Here is a 17,820-nt window from a genome sequence, read left to right as displayed (position 1 = left end):
GGCTGCAAATATGGATGACAGGAGCAGCTGAGCAGCCGTGAGATGAGACGGGAATGAGGGTCCAACCCTGACGACCCTGACGGCTGATCCAGTTTCCTCCTCATTATTTAGCCCCCGATGCGTGTGATGCCTCAGGATCTTGATACATCCTCTCATATCTTTTATTTCCATATCCGATGATATGATGATTTTCAGAGCAGAACATTAAGAGTGGTTATATAACCAAATGTTGTGACCTACTATCATGGTAGATTTTCACATTGATGCGTGGCAATGATTCACACTAAAAGAGTGACCATAGAACAGTTTGCTTTAACTGTTGTACAAATACTTACCTACATGCATAGTGTGTGTCATAGTCAACACACTAGATGATACATGTATATAGCTTTTACCTGACTGACCAGTTAATGAGTTAAATATCAAAACATAAGACAAAATGTAAGATCTGATAAGTTGATCTTACTTTAAAACATCTAGGACACCGATTGCCTTGAAAAAGGTAGGTTAATATAACCGTTAGCCTTAAGTTATGTTTACTTTATGGATGGTTTGGGCCTACATGATATATTTCATCTCTTTGGAGATGAATGTAGACTTAAACCCGTTCAGATCCCACATCCATTCCAATAGATAACTTTTCTAGGATGTCTAGATCTATGATTACTCTCGTCTGACTCCACCAAAATGCACACACTTATTTGATGGGATGTCTATAAGCCAATCACAGTGTTCCACATCATCTTAAATGGACTGCAGTAGAGCCACGCCCCCTTTTTAAAACAAGCATGGTGGAACGTGAGGCAAAGGGGACGCACAAGGGATTTTTTTCAAAGTCATGATCTGAATGTGACTGTAAGATCAAAATTAGTGAAATAATGTTAAGAATAGATTTCTAAGGCATATTGTAAAGTATCGCATTGATCATGTACACAGAATATTCATTTCAGGAGGTTGTCAACATACTGTTTTCTGGAGATATTTCAGAAATTGAGGATAGTTTGAGAAGTGGTGACAAATATAGTACAAAATATTTATTCAGTGTGTTTTAAATAGGGCTGTCAATCATTTAAAATATTCAATAGCAATTAATCGCATGATTGTCCATACTGTAGTTAACTCGCATTCATTCACTCATTTTCTGTAACCGCTTATCCTGTTCGGTTTGCGGGGGGGCTGGAGCCTATCCTAGCTGACATTGGGTGAGGGGCGCCCACCAATCGGAAGATCGGGAGTTCTATCCGCGGCTCTTCCAGCGTACATGTTGAAGTATCCTTGAGCAAGATACTGAACCCCAGATTGCTCCCGATGATGTTTCCATCAGTGTGTGAGTGTGTTAAAAAGTTGAGTAGCAGGTGGCACCTTGTATGGTAGCCTCAGCCACCAGTGTATGAATGTGTGTGTGAATGTGACTCAGATGAAGTGGTTGGATGACTAGTAAGGCGCTATACAAGTGCAGTGCATTTACCATTTACACCCTGGACAGGTCACCAGACTATCGCAGGGCTGAATCATCGAGACAGACAACCATTCGCGCTCACTTTCACACTTACCACTTACCACCACACCAGTTAACCCAACCTGCATCTCTGTGGACTGTGGGAGGAAGCCAGAGTACCCGGAGAAAACCCACGCTGACACGGTCAGAGCATGCAAACTCTGCCCAGAAGGGCTCCCCCACCCTGGGTTCAAACCCCCCCACCCTGGGTTTGAACTAGGATCCCTCTTGCTGAGAGGCGACAATGCTAACCACTGCACCACTGGGCAGGATGCTTAGTACTGAGGACAAATATGCTTTAACACAACGTAGTGTCCAACTTTACACTTGTAAAAGTTAACTAAACATCCCCCTTTTTTTTTTAAGCAGCTTGAACATACTCAGGCAGTAACTCAGTTCACATCAATAATAAATGCAGTAACTTTCCAAGAGAAGCATGTGGCAGGGCTGAAGCTCGACTTGCCATTAAAGGACACCTTTCTTTATCCATATCTGCTCATATGTTTTTGCTCACCATCCACAACGTTACTGCTGCATCACAAACTGATTGACCAAATGGGTGGGCCGGGGGCCATAATTATAGAAGGTATGTGCATTAATCGCACATCAAAAAAATTGTGGCATTAGAAGGAATTTGCATTTTGCCCGTGCACTGTGTTTTGTTGTAAAGGGGTCTGTTAAAACCATTTATTGTCATTTTACTATAAGGTGGTTTTTGCGTTCAAATGTACCATTCATTGGAATGGACATAAAGAAATACGACAACAACACTGGGAAGATTTAGATTTTTTTTCTCTGAAGTTTGTCATTGTCTACTGTACGTGTCTATTTTGTGTAACTAATGTGCTGCACTTTTATGAGCATCCATGCGAAATGGTTTGTAGGACTATATTCCGGATACTGCGTGTTTGTGTGTGTGTGTGTGTGTGTGTGTGCGTGCGCTAAAAGGGCTTTGCTGAGTGTACGAGAGGTCAGCTGTGTCTCCTAGGCCGCACAGTAACAGGAGGTGACTAAAGGCTGTCTCAGCCCTCTGCGTCTGCCCGCCACAGTCACTTCAACAGGCCAGTGTGTCAGTCCACTGGAGGGAAAGTGCAAACTAGACTGTCACTGCTGTCATCACAGAGTGACTGCATCACAGAACGTCCTGCAGAAAGACATCCAGGTGTGACGTCTTTAAAAGAAGACACTACGCCATGATGTCTCACAACATTAGATCCAGCATTACACACTGGATACACCTCTATCCATAATGGGTGGTTAGTACAGACAGTTTATTTCACTATTACCATGTGATTTTTAAAGATTTTATTTCATCACATGCTGTTTAAGAGCATCTGGTGACTGCATGTGATTTAGGTCCATGTGTGGTATCAAGCACCAGAAATATGATGTGGGATTGGTTCAGACAAAGTGGATCTTGAGAATGAAATGTCGACTTGCTGAGAATGAATAGCATTAATGTGAGTTGATTCAGAGATATTAACTGACTCGTGGCACACTTTGTGAATAATATAATTTTTAATGTTTGGGCTCGGGAGGAAGATATCAAGTATTTGAATCAAGAGAGACTCATTTTATAGTGAAAAGAATATTTATTAACGTGCACATAAGAATGAAAAATGTGAAGGGTCTTTGGCGGTTAGACCCCGTAGAGATGGTTTGATTTCAGGAGGGTGATGAATCCATAATCGAATAGAGAACCCCCCGGGGTCTAGACGCTGGTGGTGGTAGAGGTGGTGAAGATCAGATGAGAAGAAGATGGCGAAGTGCTGATGATCTGGATGAGTAGAGGAATGAGTCTTCATTGAGTGTGTCCTGGACTCTGGATACAATGGCTGAAGGTGAACGGGGTGGAGGGCACGACAGATTTAAAATTCTGCAGTAGCATCGTGATTGGCTGATAGAGATTGTGGCAAAGTTTGATTGGATAACTAGAAGAGTGAACACCAGAGTGAAGCAGTAGGAGTTGGAGGGAGAGAACTGGGAATGGATGAGCACAAAGAAAGTCTTCCTGATTGAACGTACGCTGAGCTTCAAGTAAAGTCACAAATCTTTGGTGGTAGAGTCGGCAAATTTTTGACTGGACTTGGACTCAAGTTTAAGTCATGTGACTCAAGTCCACACCTCTGGTTAGCATTATCCCATCACCACTATGGTTGCTGTTCAGCTAAAGTTACAGATTCTATCTTTGAGTGATTTATTTTTCGAAGTTATTGTATCATGCAGGGCTGGACAAATTAGAACCTGTTAGTAACATCAGCTACAACAGACCAGCAGTGTCAAGAGCATAACATTAGAGGGGCTTGTCATCATATTCAAGGCTGTAGTCTGTGTTGGTGTTGCATTGGGACTGGTTTTAAGGTGCTCATTTTGCCCCCCCTAGTGCTGTGTTCTGCCCTATCTCGGTGACTCATACAGCCTTTTAGATTATGAAACAGATCGAACATACAGAGCTGGGGGGTTACTGTCTATTTATAGGTATGATCTCATATGCAACTTTTTAATCCTGCTCTTTATGCCCACATAGAGCACCGAGGCCCGCGATACACGGGGTGATGTAACAGGTTAGCACGGCGGTTTCAGATCAGTCTGCAGCATGTGTTGATGATGATATATGGCTGCTAATCTACAGGCTAGCATGAGCATCTGATCTGTGCTATGTTTAAGCTGAAGCAGCATTAATCAAAATGCTAAAGCCTGTTCCGATTAAGAGTGTTGTGGGAGGGTAAGTGCATCACTGTGTAAGTATTTAAGTGTATTTATAGTGCAGTGTGTATTTAAGTGTGTGTGTAGCTCCACGTTTAAGTCATTGCATGAATCAAGGGTGATAAAAGATGCTGGAGGAGACATGTTTTGATTATGTGTTTTTATTAATATACATATTTGCTTTCTGTCACAACACTGTCCATCGCAGTCCACTGCTCCTTTTGCCTTTTCTTAATGACTTTGCTCTCTACACAAGCGCACACGTGAACACAAACACACAAACACACTCAAACTTTCATGTTCAAGACAAGGTCAGTAAATCAGGCAACCTAGGATGATAACAGGTATCATCCCAAGATGCAAATATCATGGTCCTTAATAAATTACGTCTCATTCGCCATGAAGACATAAACATCTTATCCTTCTCGTCAGGTAGTTCTCCACGATCACATTTACACTTCTCAAACGTGTGTGTTTAATGACAGGATGAACCCATGATCAAATGAACTCTTTAAATAAAAAAAACGTGACCATAAAGTCCTGTTTGCATTCAACTACACAGTATATATTTCAAACACTTAGGCGAAAACATCCTTTATAAAAACTAGCCTATTTATTAAATATAGAACAATCTCCAGGTAAGCACACAGTATGCTGATTAATCTGCTGAGATTACATAACGTCCTTAAAAGCTTTCAGTGCGTCACTGCTTCATGTCACACAGGCATTGTCCCAGGCAATATGATATATGGAGGATATATTATCTATTGATATGCAACTAAACTATCATATAGTATAAAGCTAAGAAAGTGGGCCTTATTATCTGTCCTGCACAGCACCCTTACTTCAAACAGGTAATGTTTCATCATAAATAGACATAGATTCCTTCTATAAAACTAAGTCCATTCATAAACACTCGTCATTTAGCTATTCGTTATATAAACCAGTACGATTCGGAGAGTTGCTCTACGCCTTTAAACTGGCAGAATCAATCATGTGATACTACGCAAGCCAGAAACCCTCCACACAGAGCAATGCAAAGATATGATTGGCTGAAACCTGTGAATGGCCAACATTAATGATTAACATTCATGTCACAACACTGCAGTTTCATTCAGTCCTTGGCTCCTCTCGGCTGACGCTATGCCACACTGTGCCACCTGAGGGCGCTCACATATAACCCAGCCTTCAGTCCTTCAGGAATATGGGCTTATCTCATGAGGCACAATGTTAACAGAAGAAAACATGGAGACACAGTGTAAAGGGATAATAACCTGCTCTACAATGGAGGAACACATATGCACGTATATCAGAGGTGCGTGCATGTCGTTCTATCGGTGACTCAATAAATAAATTAATAAATTAAATACATTCAAATTAGCAGAAGTAATACATTACTTGTTAGTGTGATGAAAACGCAGCTCCACAGCAGGAAGTTAGTGTCATTTTTCAAGCTGATTAATCGTAGTTAACCATTTCCCTATAGACACATAGCAGCAAGAAATCCTGTTTCCTCTGAGTCCACACGCTAAGCTCACCTGATAAACTCCCCTGTCACAAAACTCAAAATAATACATTCCAAATGGATGATATGGGAAAAAATAATGTCCGATGATAACTGATAAGTCAAGACAAATAACCAACATGCGTGTTGGCCCTCGGAATAAAACTATGCTTCCCTATGCCTTGTCTCCTTTCCTTCAAGATACAAAAGCAACAGACAAGTATTTATATCATTTATAGCTTTAAGATGCACCAGGGTTTTTCATGATATACTGAGACCCTCTGTGAAGACGTCACGCCCTCTAGTAAAAAGCTGACCTAGATCTATACACAGTGCTTTATCGTAACTATGACCTTTTTTCTATATTATTAAAATACAATCTGGAACTGGCAAATGTGTAATCACGTGCCTACAATATTGTCTGCAAGTTTGCTTTTTTTCCCCCATACCTGACGAAATAATAAAATCACAGATAATATCACAGGTCTATCCATGTTATCAAGAGTATAGTCGAACTAGACAACAACTATCATGCCAAGTCTATGTTTATCTGACAGGTGTAAAGATAGTCATGATAATATTTCCTCACGTTGTTATGCGGTTGGGTGCGGATTTTTCTTCCCGTATGATTTGATTGTCTAGGAACTAAATGTCAGAGAGATAGAGAGGCACCAGACTGTAAGGACGGACGAGTGAAACAAATCCGTAAACAAATAAAGAAGTCTCTCTATAGAAATATAAACTCTAGAATTGTCTGATAACTATGGAGTTGGTCAGCGCTTGATCGATGCACACAGATATAAAACGGCAGTCCTGGAACAAATCATTTGTCCTGATCTAGGATCAGCTTTATCCTCCCTGCTTTCTAACATTTGCCTGCGAGGCAGGAGAGGTAAAATTAACCCCATGTCAGCGTCTAAAAGCAACTCTACCAGTCTATAAAATACGCATAAAAGAGAGAAGGCACAGAAACACAAACCCACTGTGGAGTGGGGTGGACTGACAGCAGCAGTTTTTTTGGAGGGGGGGGGGTGGCAAAGTGGATGAAGCTGCAGGTCTGCTGGCAGCAAATGGGTTGCTTACGACTTGCGATGTCTGGAAAAGAGCAGAGATTTATATAGTTGCTGTCTCATTTTCAATTAGTTTGTTGGGAACCTCTACACGGATACGACTGAGCGGTTCACCATTATTCTCCTGGCTCTGAATAACTCACGAGCCGCAGACTTGTGTCAGTCACTTGAGCCAGAGTCACATTCGACTCAGTCGTGTTCCTGAACGCACCCCTGTAGACAAAAGAGGCTTCTTCATTTGATCCATTGCATAACTACCCCTAACCTGCACTGAGCACAGAAAGCTGGTGTACTTAATGTCCCGCAGCAGAAGAGATCTACACTGCTCTCCTCCATTTTGTCTTTCAAAATGAAGGGGGGAAGCCACTTTATGCTACAGATGGGATGCAGTCCTTTTATTGTACACCTCGTCCTATTTCACAACACCTGTCTTCTCCTGTGTTGTCTGATTCGCCGCCTTCGACTGGACATGTTCTGTCTTTGCAGCAGCCGGCTTGGCCACAGTCAAGTTTGCTCCTTTGCTCTCCTGCGTCTTCTCCTGTTTGGCTGTGCCCCCGGTCTTGCTGGTGCTACGTTGGTGGACGGGGGTTGTAGTTTTCACAGGGATGGGTGCTTTCACCTGGGGCAGACGGGGGTCCTCTCCGATGTCGACGGTGAGGTTGGTGTAGAGAGGCTCCAGCTCTCTGGAGAGGAGCTCATAGGTCAGAGAGTTGAGGCCGTCAGAGCGCCAGTTGAGTCTGGTTCTTTTCAGAAGGTCAAATCTAGAAAGCCGGACATGAGATCACAAGTTTGTGTGTTTGTTCCCAGTAATTTGCTCTCTTGCCAAGAGTTAGGTGAAGGATTGATTCCACACTCATGTCTGTGCGCTAAATGTGAAGTTACAGCCAGAAAACTGTTAGCTTAGCTTAGTTTAGCGTAGCTTAGCATAAAGACTGGAAGCATGTGGAAACAGCTAGTCTAACTCTGCCTAAAGGTACAAACAAATTTTGCCTACCCAAATGAAGCTCTAGGGAAAATTCAGTCAAGAAGGTAATACTTTTTCATGTTTAGGCTTTATCTTTCTTCCTCACCCTGCTTTTCACTCTGCCAGCCAATCATCTTACTGCTCCTCGTTTTAAATAGGGTTCTTTTTCTGCCCTCAGGCCTTTCATGCTGCTGCTGTGTGCACCCTCCACCTCCCCATCACCACCTTGCCTTCTCAGATGCAGCGTCTATTCGCCTCATCAGTCATCAACAGACGCCATCAACCACTACCACCTCCACCAGTGTCTAGACTCCATGGGGGGATTTATCTTGCTGCCACTCAGATGTCCCATGATCACAAATAATCACCCTCAGGTGTCTAAGCACCAAAGACTTTTGTTAAAATCTTATCAGCATAAATAATCTGTTAATCTGTACACTTATATTTCACATTCTACTGTCTCGACTGATTGAAGTATTTCTAGGACAGGAGAGGTGACTTCCTGGAGTTTCTACTTTAAGTCACTGTGCCCGGAGAAATAGTTCCAGCACATTACCCCTGAATAACCACAATTTGGGATTTTACACTTTGATTTTTGTGCAGATTAAACTAAAGAGATTAAATAGGGTTAATTAGTAAGCATTAGAGCAAAAGTACCTGACCTTTTTCTACTATTGGGTAAACTGACTACCCCTGTGTGGGTGACATACTTCATATAATATTATATACAAGACATAGCAATAACAGTTCAGAACAAGGATAAACAATTACCCCAAATAGTGAACACAATCACTGCAGGAAGTTTGATGAATGTTGAGCAGATTACTTCCTGTGAAAGCGCCACAAACAAGGTTTCCTGAGATTTTTAGGATTCTCTGTATTTTGTATAGGTATTTTTTATTTTAATAATCATACATACTTAATAGGCTTTTTATTGAGAAACTGTATTGTATTTCTTCTCCCTTTTTTCTTAGCCATTGTTCTATTAGCTCCTTAGCTGTTTTAACTGCATACTTTTCTAATGCAGGATAAGGCTGTTAAGCACATAGTGAAAACTCTGTGAATACAGCTTGTGTTCAGGTCTTCACTGTGCCCTTAACCTATGAGATATTTTAAAGTTTGTATCTTGAATGATAAATCTAAACTTTAAAAATGAAAAAAATCATTATGTTTTTTTACAGAAATAAATCAAATGCTGAGATTTAAGTCTACCACTGTATAATTTTAAAAGGCCTCACGACCCTCTGTGAAGACCCCTAGTGGGGGTCAGAACCCAGTGCTCTAAAGCAGTGGTTGCCAACTGGTCCAGCAATGGGGTCCAGATTTCTCATTAGCCATTAGTCCAAGGTCCACACAGCTTAATACATTCAGCGTCATACTTGCGTTTGGCCTTGGCGTCAAGCTAGTTTGCGTCTCTGTCAAGTAGCTGTCTGTTAGTCGCTCACTCTACAGCAGGAAATAGCACTTCAGAGTAAAAGCTTTGTGCCAGAAATTCACTGTACTTAAAATTAAAGGCGCTATATGTAAGAAATCTAAAGCAAACAGTCATAAAATCATCCTAATATGTCACAGAGACTAAGGAATAATGTTCATATAACATACTGATCTCACCGACAACAATAGCACAGCCAGAATATTCGCATTTAAAAAACATTTTTACAGTCCACAAATCACGTTTATGTTTTGAATTTGTGTTTTGGCCTGTTGCGCCACCCACCGCCGTCTACCAGTGACACAGTCAGTAGAGTCTCAGCATCAGTTACAGTTACGACTGAGCTACAGCAGCACGGCAAGCAGCATTAGCAGTGTCCCAGTACATAGCATTAGCAGCCGGCTCCTCCTCAGCTGTATCCAAGCAGCAGCGTTAGCAGCAGAGAAGCCGGACTTGCTCGAACGGTCCGCTTGGAAAACCGAAGATCAAGGACGCGGTGACGCGGCCCTACCACGGCAGCCGCCCATGGGCAAACAAATCAGTCTCCAGCGTGCCGCTGTCCAGCAACCTCGAATCTGTAGGGGAGGGGGGGTGGACACGACTCGCGGCAGTATTTTGAATTTGAGTGCAGTAACCGTTTTGGCCACATTCTTACATACAGCGCCTTTAAGATGTGTTTTTTACAAACTTGACACGTTCGCAAGTCATTTGCAATCCATTCAGAATGAACCCACGACCCACTTTTGGACTACGACCCACCAGTTGGGAACCAGTGCTCTAAAGAATGTGGTAGGTGAACTTTGTTACCTTTAGACAGAGCCAGGCTAGCTGTTTCCCTCTGTTTCCACTGTTTATGCTAAGCTAACCAGGCTGTAGCTTCATATTTAACAGACAAACTCGACTCGACCTTCTCATTGAATTCTCTGCAAGAAGCCAAAAAGCGCATTTCCCATTTCCTTTAACAACACCATGTGAAAGAGGCCCATCTCATAAAAGTTAATAAAGTGTTCCTGACATTGGGGAGCAAGGTCAGTTTTAATTATGTTCGAGCTATTTTCACATGAGAATGTGACTTGTGGTGCTACAGCTGATTACGGGAGCTTGTTTTAATAATCCAGACAATCTTTCTGGAGCATTATGGCCAAGAAAAAGTAGTGGTTTTTTTTAGGTCTGAAAACAAATGAGCATACTGCCTGAGGCCATAGACACTGTAGGAACAACAGGGTGAGTAGAGGAAAATGCCAACCCCACATAGAATACTATGTCCTTTAAAGGAAACAATCGATAATGTGAAGACAACATAATCCTGACATCCCAGTCCCCCCATTAAATTAGGTCAAAGGTGAAAGTGTCCCTGCGTAGTTGTTTGTGTGTCTGCAAGTGTGTCCATCTGTACCTGCGTGGGTTTTGTTCATTCCCTCGGTCTCCTTTATGCTTGATCATCTTGTAGTGACCAATGGCCACTGGGGGGCGCATGATCTTCATGCCAGACAGGCGGACTCTGGATAGGCAGCACACAACAGGAGTCAACGGGAACAGCAGATTCTCATTCACAGGCATGAAATTGGAGAACTAAATTTCAGAGTCAGCATAATGTTAGATCAACAAAGCCTGGCACTTTACTATTTGTGCTATTTTCTACAACACAAAGCTATACTCAGTCTGAGTACATCTAGCATCTAAGCAGAAAAATAAAGAAAACAAACATAGAATTGTGGGTGGGTATGAGAATAACATACTTTTATGGCCTATAGGCGGTGGAAAACACTGTGGTTCCCTTTCTCCATCTCTGGTGCTTGTGTACCACCCCAGTTATCTGAGGTAATCAAAACATGGTGTAACTAACATGATGTCCAGTACATGATATATTTTAAGTTGCAAACATCATGCACAAAAGGCAAAGTGTTGCAAAAAAGTAGGGGAGAAATATAATTGTAGTTTTCATGTAATAATTAGTGCAAGCTTTTTTATCGTCATTTTCTTGTTCCATTCAGTGTCTCTCATAACAGATTAGCAAATAGCAGAAGAGCCAGAGAGTAGAGAGAGGGGACCGCAGCATAGAAATGAGATGAAAACTGTCTGAAAACTTTTAAGCACGCAGCCCAGCCCAAATCTGCGAGTTAGTCCATGCGAACATACTCACTCCAAGAGACACACAGCAAAGCCACAGCAGTGGGAGGGAACATGAAGATGAAAGATGATGTTAGGACACATAAAATAAAAGTCGAAGAAAAGGAAAACATGTGGCGCCAAAACTGTAAACATGAGGAGAATGGAATGAGTGGTAGCAAAAACAAAAAAAAACGAGCACAAGAAGCGGAGAGGCTGAAATGGCACGTGGCAATGCATGTCGTTCTGATGCTGAACATCCGTGCACATGTCAACATGCACAGTTTACAGGTGTCATCATGCAGGACCATTCACCCTCCTCACCTGGCAGCAATGTCATCATCCTCTCCACCCCAGCCCCAGTACTGGTTAGGGAAGCCGTTCATCTTCATGTACTGGTCTGGGGTCACTGCAGACACCCCACCAAAATACTGCGGGTACGGCAGCCTGGGAGGATCACATCAGCAATGTAAAATCTTGAAAATAATGTCTCAGCACAATACATTTATACAGAATTCCACACTCTTGCACACACACTGCGCTTCTACCTGTATCTGAACTTGTCCATGGCCACAGACAGGTGAGTGGGAAACTGTTTGTGACAGGTGTAGGTGTTGTGGTCATTCTCGGGCAGCAGGTCAACATCGTGCAGGAAGATGCAGCTCCAGTCTTCATCTCTAAGGGCCTCCCGCACCCCGACGTTCAGCAGCTTGGCTCGGTTAAAGGTACCGTTCCCCCACTGAAGTCAAAAACAGAGACAGAGGGTAAGACACACCCACACTTTAATACATTAATGTGTTAGGTCCTCAATTCTGATTCGCTAAGAGAAACTGTTTATGGTGTGTTATCGCAAAAAAGATGATTCTTTGACATTTGGCCTGGGCGGTATCAAGTGTAGTGTATTTATATGATTTTCAACCCAGTTAAAAACACAGACGCTCCTTTTTATATTAAACTTATATGGAGATGCTGTTATGAGGAGATGCAGTGCACTCAAATAGGCTGTGGTGGTATATGTTTTTCAGACCTTCACACCTTCCTGACATTCACCCAGGGTATAAAGCATATGATGGTATTTGTGAAAAAAAAAAAAAAGGCATTATTACATGTATGATATCGTACAGCCAACAATGCAGAGTTGGGCAATATGTTTAGATTTTCTAACTGGCAGCCATCAGCCAAACAACCAGTGATTGCTAAAATATTCATGCAGGTGTGTTGCCTTAGTCCAGGGGTAGGCAACCTGTGGCTCCGGAGCCACATGTGGCTCTTTAGCCCCTGTCCAGTGGCTCCTTGAGCCTTTGAGAAAAGAAGTCTATGGAAATTCATTCTATGAATCCAAATGTTGCTGAACCTCGATAGCAGTGGCTGGTTAGCTATGGATGCCAAATCCAAAAAAGTAAATTGAATAAAATAGAGAATGTAGTAGTGCGTGGACAGATTTGTTTGCTCTCACTGCCAGCTCTGCAAAATTTATGTACCAAATTATCATAAACAGTGCCCTGCACAGTGTCCACCTTGTGGTAAAACACATTAACAAATGCTTATTTAGACCATAAGTATACGCTAATTTAGACTTAATAGGCTATTTACCTTGATTATAAGGCTCAAACATGTTTTGCGGCTCCACGCAGATTTTTTCAAATTATTCTTGGTCAAAAATGGCTCTTGTAATGGCAAAGATTGCAGACCCCTGCCTTAGTCTAATAAATGAACAAATAAAGCAACAAAATTTAAAGAAAGGAAGTATTCTCTTACACCTATTTTCCTTATTAAACAGAAAAATACAACTGTGCATCCTCCGAATTTAAGTTTCTTTCTCTTATCAAACTAACACTACCTCAGCTGCCTTGTCTGTCTCTATGTGTCAGCCCTGTGACAGTCTGGCGACCTGTCCAGGGTGTACCCTGCCTCTCGCCCACTGTCAGCTGGTATAGGCTCCAGCCCCTCGTGACCCCTAACAGGATTAGCGGTTACGGAAAATGGATGGATGGATCAAACAGAATGGCTGATAAGAGGCAGATTGTTTTTCAGAATGAGCCTATGTTAAACTGGTTAGGAGAACACAATCTGTGAGTCAATAATGTCACACCATGTTGCTATGGTTACAGTTCAGCTACACCATAGCCTGGAAAGCTACAGAGAGAATAACTTAGAAATGTCCTTAGTATTATTTAATATATCTAGTAAATGCAAATGACACAAAAAGCCCCCAACATATTTTCTCACGTATATCACCTAATGGAATATACTGCACATGACGGTATCTACATGCAGATAATTTGAGTTTTATTTGCCCAGGTTTTGACACACCTGTCTCTGAGACTTACTGTTGGTTAAACAGAAAGTAGCTCCAGTGAAAACTTTTCATATTTTTTAGTGAACTGAATGAGTAACCAGGACATCACAAACTGGCTGCTGTTGATGTATTAACTGCAATTTTTTAAGCTGTATTTGCCCTGAAACAAATTCCATTTACATCCATTGGAGCGAAAGTGTGAGTGTGAGTCTCAAAACTAAATCAGATGTTTGCATCAATGAATATGGACTATTAAATGACACTCTGAGAAACATACTGATAGTAAAATTTAAACCAATGTACGCACACAAACACACACACATGCATCAGCTGACCTGCTGTACTATGTAGATGCTGTAGTGGATCTGCTGTCTTTGCAGGAAGGGGTGGAGGTGGTAGAGGAGAGCGCGGAGGTGCGTCTGACGGTTCCTGTACGGTACCACTATCGCCGTGTGGTGGCGGGGCTCGCAGTCTGGAGGCCGGTAGCGCCCGCCTGGCATTACTAATGGGTTCCTCTGTCTGATCTCCTCCAGGGACAGAGGAGAGGAAAGATGGACGGACACAGGCCCGACTGCAGGAAAGGAAAGGAAAACAGAGTTGAAGGGACATTTTTTTTTGTTACCCGTAGTGCTGTTTATCAGTCTAGATTGTTTGGTGTGAGTTGAAAAGTTGGAAATATCGGCTGTAGAGATGTCTGCCTTCTCTCGAATATGATGGACGTAGATGGGACTCGGTTTGTGCCTGTGGCTTAAAAACTGAACAGCAATGTCTCTTTCCAGAAGTCTCTTACTCAAGATAATCCACAGATATTGTGAGCAGTTTCATGTAGGAACTATTTTCTTTCTACCCAACTACGCCCGCCAACTGTATCACTGCGCAGAAGGAAGTGTGCATCTACTGTTAGCTCACCTAGCACCACTGAGCTAGCTAATGTTACAGCTCTGCCAAGGAGGACGCCGTTATGTTTACAGCTCTGAATGTCACAAGCATGAGCCTTTTGTCATGCAGTGATATGGCTGGGCAGTGTAATTTAGAAAGAGACATTGCTGTCGAGTGTTTCAAATGTAATTTTTGGCACTTTGAGCACCACGAGCCGAGTGCCATGTCGTTCGGTTATATTTGTGAGAAGGCAGACATCTCTGCGTCCAATATCTCCAACACTCTGCATCTCACAAAGTGATAGGCATGTGCAACATTTACCAGCACACATTCAACCACTCTCACTCTCTCACCCAGCAGCGGGGAGGGGATCTGGCAGTCTCTCAGCGGTGGTCCTGTGGCAGGGGGTCCAGTGCCAGAGTTACGAGGCGGGGGAGGCGGCACTCCCAGATGACTGAGGTTGGTGTAGACGTCGTGAGGTCGAGAGTAATCAAACTCCGGCTCTGTGGTGTGCACCAGGACGGACACCAAGCCTCTGAAGCCCCCGAGGGAGAAATAGAGAACAAAGGCAAACTGGAAGCCCACCAGCAAGGCTAGCGTGCACGGGGAGTCCAGGGAACGTCCGCAGCACGCCATTGTAAAGTAAGGTTGTAAAAGTACGGTGGAATTCAAATGTAGGGTGTAATGGATGGTGGGATGGGATGGGATGGGATGGGATGGGAGGAGATGTGGGGGCGGGGCAAGTGGCAGCTGGATGAGGAGGGTGAAGGAAGAGGTAGGAAATGAGCAAGGGGGAGGCAGAAGGAGAGGAGGGGAAGGAGGCAGCGCTGAGTGCAGGCTCAGGCGTGCAGGAGGGGAGTGTCCATCAGTAGGAATGGGTGGTAGTGGTGGTGAAGCTCAGTCAGCACTGCCATCACCTCCTGACCGCAGACGTCACTGAGACAGAAGAAGAAAAATACTGTTAGTTGATTATATTTATTGCTTGTTTTTATTATCTGATCACATCAATCTACATGTTGGGTACCTGCTTTTTCCAAGGAGCAAATTAAAAGCTATCCTGGGCCAGGAAGGGCTCACTCCACCTCTCTCCTCCTCTTCCTCCTTTCATCATCAAGCTTTCTGTAATTAAAAAAAAAGAGTAAGCAGCAATACAAGAGCAGATTTGACTGTGCTGACTACTGTAAGCTAAAATAAGCTGGGGAATGACAAGCAGCTACAAACAAATGTCATGTTTGCTGCTTTATTTAGAATGGCTTATTTTCAGCAGTGACATTTCCATGGGGCTTACATGGAGGAGACGCTGATGCTTGCAGATCAAATTAATCCAACATCACAGTTCCCTGTTTGTCCAAACAATTACATGCTACAGCAAAAAACCTTGTGGCTTCACCACTGGAGCCGAGGCTGAATTTCCCTGAGACAGGAAACAAGAATCCATTGCTATTTAAAAATAGATCACTGTAGTGCAGAAACAGCGCCATGGTTATCAGTCCAGATAGCCTTCAAAGCAGCTGATTAGCCTATCAGCATCCATCGTCAGGCCCCATGTAGGCTATCATGCACAGCATTTACATGACTAAATGTGTCAGTAGCGTTTATTCGACAGGATCACAGGCTGCAAGATTCCTCCTGTCTGTCACAAAGGCTGCTACTTAATTCCCTGTGTGTCATGATGGGCTGCACACACGCTCTGCAGCACCAGCCGACTCACCAGCACATCCCTGCGACATTTCAAATCCAGCCCCCGGCTTCCTCTGAGAATCGACGGGCCGCTGCCACCGAGCAGACGCGACGGACCAAGAGATGGCGTTTTGTTTTGTGATGCTGGTCGCACTTGCTCCTCATCCTAAGCTCTCATCCGAGGCGAAATCTCTCCCGTAGCCGCTTAGAGACCGCTGCAAACGCTTTCACACGCAAGAGCATCGCCGCATATCCGTCCAGTGTCAACACAGGCAAGTGCGCTCTGCCTCATCGAAGCACGGCTGGATCATTGTATCATTGAATCAGATGGGCAGGGGCGCAGGGGCGCACCGCGGTGACGCGCCGAGCGGCACATTTGAAAATGAAAATGGCATTATGGTTTTGCCACTGATGATTTATTGATAAATGCATAAATATTTGACCATGTTTTATAGATAGATAGATTGATAGATTGATTGATGATGTGAGCTTTGTGACATGGTGCGTTATCCTGCTGGAAGTAGCCATCAGAAGATGGGTACACTGTGGTCATAAAGGGATGGACACGGTCAGCAACAATACTCAGGTAGGCTGTGGTGTTTAAACCATGCTCAGTTGGTACTAAGGGGCCCAAAGTGTGCCAAGAAAATATCCCCCACATCATTACACCACCACCAGCAGCCTGAACCGTCGATACAAGGCAGGATGGATCCATGCTTTCATGTTGTTTACACCAAATTCTGACCCTACCATCTGAATGTGGCAGCAGAAATCCAGACTCATCAGACCAGGCGACTTTGTTGAACCTGTGTGAACTGTAGCCTCAGTTTCCTGTTGTTAGCTGACAGGAGTGGCACCTGGTGTGGTCTTCTGCTGCTGTAGCCCATCTGCTTCAAGGTTGGATGTGTTGTTGGTTCAGAGATGGTCTTCTGCAGACCTTGGTTGTAACCAGTGGTTATTTGAGTTACTGTTGCCTTTCTATCATCTTGAACCAGTCTGGCCATTCTCCTCTGACCTCTGGCATCAACAAGGCATTTTCTCACTGGATATTTTCTCTTTTTGGGACCATCCTCTGTAAACCCTAGAGATGGTTGTGAGTGAAAATCCCAGTAGATCAGCAGTTTTTGAAATACTCAGACCGGGCCGTCTGGCACCAACAACCACGCCATGTTCAAAGTCACTTAAATCACCTTTTCTTCCCCATTCTGATGCTCTGTCTCAGCTTCAGCAGGTCGTCTTTTTTTTTAAGATATTTTTTGGGCATTTTTAGCCTTTATTTGATAGGACAGACAAGCGTGAAAGGGGGAGAGAGAGAGGGAGTCACATGCAGCAAAGGGCCACAGGCTGGATTCGAACCCGGGCTGCTGCGGCAACAGCCTTGTACATGGGGCGCCTGCTCTAAAACTAAGCCACCGACGCCCCCAGCAGGTTGGCTTGACCATGTCTACATGCCTAAATGCATTGTGTTGCTGCCATGTGACTTGTCGATTAGCTATTTGTGTCAACCAGCAGTTGTGTACAGGTGTACCTAATAAAGTGGCATGTATATACAGTATAAAGTGACTGCAAAAATACATAAAGATCTACACAAGATTTAAACCCCAACTATCAAATCTCCCCAAACCTATAAAGTTTAATTAACAAGTTTATTAATAGAGCATTGACTGAATCATAGGCCC

General features: G+C 43.4%; 1 protein-coding gene across 2 annotated transcripts; it reads right to left on the bottom strand.

The window, feature by feature from the left end:
- Nucleotides 1–4,355: 4,355 nt before the first annotated feature.
- On the bottom strand, nucleotides 4,356–16,772 carry b4galt3 (UDP-Gal:betaGlcNAc beta 1,4- galactosyltransferase, polypeptide 3). Of its 2 annotated transcripts, none has more exons than XM_049580560.1 (8): nucleotides 16,173–16,772; nucleotides 15,486–15,580; nucleotides 14,815–15,397; nucleotides 13,918–14,153; nucleotides 11,832–12,022; nucleotides 11,608–11,730; nucleotides 10,571–10,675; nucleotides 4,356–7,539 (listed from the first exon to the last, which is right to left on the bottom strand). In XM_049580560.1, the coding sequence occupies exons 3-8, from the start codon at nucleotides 15,095–15,097 to the stop codon at nucleotides 7,191–7,193; spliced, it is 1,287 nt and encodes a 428-aa protein (XP_049436517.1). In that variant the 5' UTR covers nucleotides 15,098–15,397; nucleotides 15,486–15,580; nucleotides 16,173–16,772; the 3' UTR covers nucleotides 4,356–7,190. The 2 variants fall into 2 exon arrangements, with proteins under 2 accessions (XP_049436517.1, XP_049436518.1); XM_049580561.1 differs by lacking the exon at nucleotides 16,173–16,772 and adding an exon at nucleotides 15,750–15,846.
- Between the last annotated feature and the right edge of the window lie 1,048 nt (nucleotides 16,773–17,820).

Source organism: Epinephelus fuscoguttatus, linkage group LG7, assembly GCF_011397635.1.
Source record: "Epinephelus fuscoguttatus linkage group LG7, E.fuscoguttatus.final_Chr_v1".
NCBI classification, from domain to species: Eukaryota; Metazoa; Chordata; class Actinopteri; order Perciformes; family Serranidae; genus Epinephelus; species Epinephelus fuscoguttatus.
Note: the sequence above shows the minus strand (reverse complement) of the source record. Positions and strands in the feature narration are given on the sequence as shown.